The sequence below is a fragment of the Aricia agestis genome, chromosome 1 (assembly GCF_905147365.1).
Source record: "Aricia agestis chromosome 1, ilAriAges1.1, whole genome shotgun sequence".
NCBI classification, from domain to species: Eukaryota; Metazoa; Arthropoda; class Insecta; order Lepidoptera; family Lycaenidae; genus Aricia; species Aricia agestis.
The window spans coordinates 3,709,716-3,716,146 of NC_056406.1; the positions used below are offsets into that span (position 1 = coordinate 3,709,716).

Genomic DNA, 6,431 nt, shown 5'->3' on the forward strand with positions numbered 1-6,431 from the left:
CTTTTATGGCTTTTCATCTCCTAAAATAGGCCTTACTCAATTACTAACCCTTGCCTGTCAGTCTCTTTATCTGATAAGGGTTACTACAATTCGTTCACATTTTATTATTACTTAAACCTTATTATTTTATTAAAGAAAATATTCTATTTTTTTCCAAAATAAGTAAGTAAGTATATTTGTACTTTTTAAAAATATTTCAGCAATTTATAAAGTAGTTTTTATGGCCAAAGCCCTTTTTAATAATGATTTTTTCAATAATAATTATATTTCTAAACATAAACTAAATTCATAATCATCAAAAAATTCAATTAAAAACTTATCACAATTTGAAATGTTTATTTAAGAGCAACAACTTCATGCGTGAAATTGAATTGATGATTAAAAATTTCCTTAACATAGTTAATATTAAGCTGATATGAACGTACACGTAATATTTCTATCCGTTATCATACAATTACCGAACAAAGTATATTCCATGGGTGAGTATCATATCTTCATTTATTTTTCTTTTCTTCGCCGTCATATTTAATTATCTTAATTTCAGCTGACACATGTCCATCGAACTCACGGTTTATAATGAATGGGTTACTGTGCGTGTGCAACCGCGAAGGCGCCTGGAGCCGAGTGAGCTGCAGCCTCATCGGTCGTCGCGAGCCGTGCGCGCCGGCCGAGGTGCACCGACATGGCTGCTCGCGCTGCACCTGCCATCGGGGAAACTTAATATGCGATCACACACTATGCCCCGTTGAGAGCGCGACTCTTACTGCTTCGTCCAATCTCTCGTACTTCGGCCCGTCGTGCAGTCCGTTTAGGTCCTACTACTTCAACTGCAGCCTTTGCGTCTGCCCGGCCTCGGGAAAAACCTCCGAAGCCCAGTGCATCGTCGACCTGTCCTGCCCCATGATGGGTTCCTTGAATAGATCTCGGTCGTCCGTTCAGAACGTCTGTTTGGCTAACGTCATTTACTTGTTTCCGTGTCTGCAATGCCTCTGCTCCGAGAGGGGCACGTTCGTGTATGAAAAATGTGTCGAAAAATGTTACAAGTCGATCGGAAGAACTCCTCGTCGTTGCATGCCCGGCTCGATGTACAGAGTGAATTGCAGCGTGTGTCGATGCCCAGAAAATGGCATCCACGATGATATTTTTTGTGTTAAAGTCGAATGTAACGGCAAAACTACCCGGTCTATCGTCCGAACTTTACCCGCAAAAGCTTCGTGCACTCCGCACGCATTCACTGAACCCATATGCTACTACTGCGACTGTTCGCCGGACGGCGTCGTCGACGATCGCTCGTGCATCGAAATCGAATGTCCCAAAATAATACCCACGAGGAGAAAATACACCAGCACCTGCTCCCCGGGCGAGGTGACTCCACTTTGCGTCGAATGTTTCTGTCTCCGAAATGGAAACATAAGAAACGAGTTTTGCACCAGAAATTGTTCCGATCGAAAAAAAATAGCGATATTAGAAACGATTTTGAAGGAAAACTTTAACTTAATCGACGACAAACGAATTGTGAAAATAAAGGAGAACGAGAAATGCGAGCCGAACTTTTTATATTTGGATGACAATAGTAGATACTGCTTATGTCTCAAAGGAAACTCCTCTTCGAAAGCTTGTACGTTGTATTACAGACACACTGTGGAGCCGGCGCCGCATCAGTATACCAATGTAGAAATAGACTATAACGCGTCTTGCAAACCTATTACACTAGTGGAATTCGGGTGTAACGTATGCTACTGTTCCAAAACGGGAAAAATCGACCCAAAGTGGTGTACGATAGATGACTGTGAGGCTATAAAAAAGACTCAAGAATCACACTGGTCGTATCCTGTTAAGGTACCTTCGGCCGAATCCAAATCGACGTGCGAACCTGGAGCAATATCGAGAATGCAATGTAATTTTTGCATATGCCCAGAAAATGGACTCTCCAAGGACAGGGTGTGCACCAAAAATTATTGCGAGCAACACCAGTCCGTGTCCGATGATGCATTCGTTTGTGATCCGTTGGCGTACTACAGGGTGGACTGCAACGTGTGCCTTTGTCCGAAGGACGGGTTAAAGAATGTAGCCAAGTGCACTAAGAACGTTTGCGAAAGTAATTTCTTAAGATCGGACCTCTCCTGTACGCCGGGACATCTGTTTGTCGAGGATTGTAACATATGCGTCTGCCCAATCAGTGGCAAAAAAGAGGACACGGCTTGCACGAATCACGCCTGTGAAAAAAGATCTTGGAAGGTCTTAAAAGCAGCGAACGTGCACATGAGTCCAATGAATTTGAAACGCAATCTAGATGTTTGTTTCCGGGGAGAGGAGTTCATCCAGGGCTGCAACCTATGCTTGTGTCCTGAGGACGGATTTAAGAACTACGCCATTTGTGAAGACATGGCTTGTGATCAAGAAAGTCCATACCAAAATTTTACAACTGCTTTAGTAACGGTAAATCCTTCTAATTCATTTTTTTTATTACTTAAACCGAAAGCCGAAGAAGTTTAGGCTAGTCCTTAGGCTTCCTTGTTGTACGCACGTAATAACTAACAACGTCCACACTATATGGAAAATATCGTAAAGAATATTGTTTTAAAAGTGTATTAATTATTATTAGGAAACTTATTTTTATTTAATCGACAGGAAAATTGACTAGCTCAGAATTTTTGGTATTGGAAAGAGGATCTTTGGCAAATGTTTCTACGACGTCCCAGTCGACAGATGTTTCATCCACGACACTGCAGGACAATTCCACATTAAATTCGACAGATTTGTCATAACATGTTGTTTCATTAACATTTTTCACAACTTCTGTATTCTGATAAACTTTTATTTTGTCGATTAATAATATCAGATCGACGTATAAAAAAGGTGTTTATTTTAGCTGCTTCAATAGTTTGATTTAAACAAATCCAACCTAGTATTTAACCAAAACGACTAATTGAAATTTGGAACTGTACAAAACCCAAATAGGTAGTTACCTCGGATCTACAATGGAAGGCACGATCGGTAGAGTCCGATTCGATAACGATATTATTTTATCACAGTCAGTCGAATCGCACAAAGGAAATTTTATATGAAAATGGCGAGCTCGATACAGAATCAAAAAGAAAAAATCTCTATATGGTGAAGCTAAGATTTTGAAGATTTTCAATAAATTTAACTTCAGGAATTAAATTGCATTGACAGCTTATTAATGTTAATATCAAAAGTTGTTTAATTTCAGACAAAGATGTAGAAATAATCAACTTTAATTAAAACACAGACTGTAAATTAGACGTATCACGTAGGCAACAATGTATTTTTACAACCTACAATAATTTTTCTTATCGTAAAATAGCTTAGCCATTTAAAAGTTAAAGAAGCACGGAGCACCGTAAAAATGATCTTAGTTTTAGTCGTTTTAGCTATTTTTCATCCTGAGCAAGTATTACCCTACAGAAGAAGTAAGTCCCAAAACTGACGCTGATTAAAAATGATTAATTACATATTCTAATACTTTTCCAGCAGGTAACACAGACATTTTAACTTTAGTTGAAGATATGCCTGGACGACCACAAAGGAAGATCTTCCGATCGAGCGAGATAGCTATGCTCGCAGCTCGGCCAGGCCAAAGTCCACTCCAAACCGTAACCACAAATCCGACTTTCAAAAGAAGGAAGTTATTCTTTCGGAATTTTTCTAGGTCTAGAGCCACTGAGAGCAGGATGCTCACCACGATCTCACCTGCTGAACGACTGCAACTGGTGCGTGTGCGATGCGAAAGGGCAGTACCACTGCACGGTGCGCTCTTGCCACGCCGTAGACAAGTTTGGGCACTTCAGAGGTTGCTAAACATTTTTAACTTATTTTTTTTTCTTTTACAAAGTTCGAAAGCCCAAAGACGATTGAAAATTTTATGACGCACTTATGCTGTTGCTGTTTGTTTCAATAGGCAACGGTAATTACTTAAGTTGGGTACACGACATTTCGGTTATTGGGTAAATTTTGTATATAAAAAGTAAAATAAAAATGCAAAAATATTGTAATGTTGCAGATGCAATTGCAGATATAAGCGTAGGCATGGAAGGTAGAGGCTCGTGGAGAACCAAAGATATGCCCACAGCGTGCACCCCCAATGCACACTACGCTCGGGACGGCCTGCTTTGTGTCTGCAATGAAGACGGAGACTGGCCCAGTCCTGTGTGTCGAGATGTATTCCGAGTTCTGTATTCCGTAGAGCCTACTTCTCCAGCCGCTGTGGCACGTAACCGAGCCTGCATGCCCAATCAACTGTATCTGGTGGGGTGCAACATTTGCGTTTGCTCTGAAGGTTACTTAGATAAAAGCTCGTGCACAAATATTAATTGTAAGCCCGACGATCCCCTGGTCCAAGCCGAAGGTGGAATTCCAGCGTTACAGAGTAGCAAAGATATGTATGACGAAATTTATGCAGCTTGCGATAAAAACGAGGAGTATCTTCTCGGCTGTAGAAAGTGTACATGCCTCGCAAATAACAGACTCTTATGCAGCAATTGTTCCGAGAGCTTAGGCGACTCCAACAGAGCCGGTAGTCTCTGTGATGGCAAACAAATTTACGAAATATTTCCCGTTGAATGTAATTTCTGCCAATGCGATGATGTGAAAAATATGTACTGCACAACAAAGAAATGTCTGCTGAAGGAAACTATTAGCGAAATAGAAAGGACATCAGTTTTAGGTGAGAAAAAGTGCAACGGAAAGACGCACGCCAAAAAGTGTGACCATGAGGAACACCGTACAATTCATGAGGAATGCGTTCGGAACACAGTTTACGAGAAGGCTTGCGACCTCTGCCTCTGTTACTCGGATAGCAGGGACAGGGGGCGTGAGTTATGCGTTCGCAACCCAATATGTGACGCTAAACAAGGCTTAAAATCTGAACCGTTGAAGAGCTTGCGAACGTCGTACGGCTGCGAGCCTTTCCGCACCTACGAGAGAGATTGTAACGACTGTCAGTGCTTGGCTGATGGTAAAACGCTGAAGTGTTCGTCGAAGATATGTGACGCCCCAGAAGCTTCTACGGTAAAAATAATGCCCATTATTCTTAAAGAAGGAGGCACCTGTCCAGTTGGAAGTATGTACTACCAGTTCTGCAATATTTGCGTGTGCCGAGAAAATAATAGGAGCCTGTGTACGACGTTGTCCTGCGACTCTAACGGCCATTAATATTGCCTTAGGAACTTCATCAAGAGGTAAGATAGCAGCGAATTGAGTACACTAGGTAATAAAAGTACTTAATATTATGTAAATTATTTCGTATTTATTTTTCTTCTATTACTTAGGTACCTACTAATAATAATTTTCTTAATTCGTAACCATTTTAAATGTTGTGTAATTTCCACCCCAAAGATATTGTAAGAAAAGATACTTTTAAATTTTAATACGTTGTTGTTAACGTTGTTCCGCGAACCAACATGCTTCTAAAGGTACATTACTTCTATTATTATGTAAAAGCTACAAACCTTCATGTTGGTACCTACTTGGTACCATCGAGGAAATTGATTCCTAGGCAGTTGAAAGACCAACGTCATTTGGTCGGATCATGTCAATTCAATGTTAAAGGCCGCGCTACACCGGAATGGCAGCGGCGAGGCGAGCACTTTCAGTGTCATATGATTTTAAACTTTATCTTCATTATTGTAATACATACTATCGCTTGAGAAGGCCGCTCGTGGTTAAAAAATAAAAACCAATAGAATCGCTTCATTGACATGACTTTGTCATGACATCGCTCAGCGCGGCGATGCTATTGGTTCTCAATAACACATTCCTCGCAACACAGCTCCACTCAACTCTGGTGGAAACGCAGCGTAATTGTGATCTTTCCGCTGAGTTTGACGTAACGCGACCAAACTACGTAGGTACTAGGTAGTACCAAACCCCTCCTCCCATCTGCCTAGGAATCAACTTTTCCGATAGTACATCGCTCGTGTCTATTTTTAAGGGTTTGCCAGGGTAAAAAATCAAACTATTTGTTCGATCAACAAAATATATTCAACATTCAATATTAAACGATTAATATATGCAAATAGCCGACCAGAATGATAAAGCGTAGAAAAATTTTGTGCATTTTCATAAAATTGTGCAGAACTAAAAACGCTTTTTTGCGACGCCATTTTAATTGACAGTTTTATAAAATAGTCTCTCGAGTACATCTGTTACAAAAATAAAACTAAAACTATAGCGTATAGGAACAGAGCGCCTCCTTGAAGACAACAGATCAAAAACTAATAATACGCGTAAAAGCTACTCATACAACTAAGGGCCTGATTACACCTACCGAGTAAAATGGCGAGACAGTGCCCTCGGCCGAGTACATAATATATGATATACATACAGAGTGCTCGGCCGAGAACCAGCCACGCCACTCTACTCGGTAGATGTAATCAGGTCCAACGAATAAGGCTCATCCCATCTCACAA

At 40.7% G+C, this 6,431-nt stretch overlaps 2 protein-coding genes across 3 annotated transcripts; both read left to right on the forward strand.

Moving 5' to 3' along the window:
• The first annotated feature begins 404 nt into the window (after window positions 1-404).
• On the forward strand, window positions 405-2,802 carry LOC121731453. 2 transcript variants are annotated; one of them, XM_042120879.1, is made up of 3 exons: window positions 405-479; window positions 545-2,439; window positions 2,632-2,802. In XM_042120879.1, the coding sequence occupies exons 1-3, from the start codon at window positions 416-418 to the stop codon at window positions 2,638-2,640; spliced, it is 1,968 nt and encodes a 655-aa protein (XP_041976813.1). In that variant the 5' UTR covers window positions 405-415; the 3' UTR covers window positions 2,641-2,802. The 2 variants fall into 2 exon arrangements, with proteins under 2 accessions (XP_041976813.1, XP_041976805.1); XM_042120871.1 differs by lacking the exon at window positions 2,632-2,802 and having other exon boundaries at window positions 545-2,561.
• A 497-nt stretch (window positions 2,803-3,299) lies between these two features.
• LOC121731467 lies at window positions 3,300-5,261 on the forward strand. The gene is made up of 3 exons (XM_042120893.1): window positions 3,300-3,434; window positions 3,674-3,814; window positions 4,025-5,261. The coding sequence occupies exons 1-3, from the start codon at window positions 3,371-3,373 to the stop codon at window positions 5,173-5,175; spliced, it is 1,356 nt and encodes a 451-aa protein (XP_041976827.1). The 5' UTR covers window positions 3,300-3,370; the 3' UTR covers window positions 5,176-5,261.
• The last annotated feature ends 1,170 nt before the right edge of the window (window positions 5,262-6,431 follow it).

What these genes read in the sequence shown, in the direction of transcription:
- LOC121731453 (XM_042120871.1), top strand. Translation starts at nt 416, where the DNA reads ATGAACGTACACGTAATATTTCTATCCGTTATCATACAATTACCGAAC. An exon ending in GAACAAAGTATATTCCATGG is followed by an intron (nt 480 to 544) that starts GTGAGTATCATA and finishes TCTTAATTTCAG; the next exon opens with CTGACACATGTCCATCGAAC.
- LOC121731467 (XM_042120893.1), top strand. Translation starts at nt 3,371, where the DNA reads ATGATCTTAGTTTTAGTCGTTTTAGCTATTTTTCATCCTGAGCAAGTA. An exon ending in AGTATTACCCTACAGAAGAA is followed by an intron (nt 3,435 to 3,673) that starts GTAAGTCCCAAA and finishes GAATTTTTCTAG; the next exon opens with GTCTAGAGCCACTGAGAGCA. An exon ending in CAAGTTTGGGCACTTCAGAG is followed by an intron (nt 3,815 to 4,024) that starts GTTGCTAAACAT and finishes GTAATGTTGCAG; the next exon opens with ATGCAATTGCAGATATAAGC.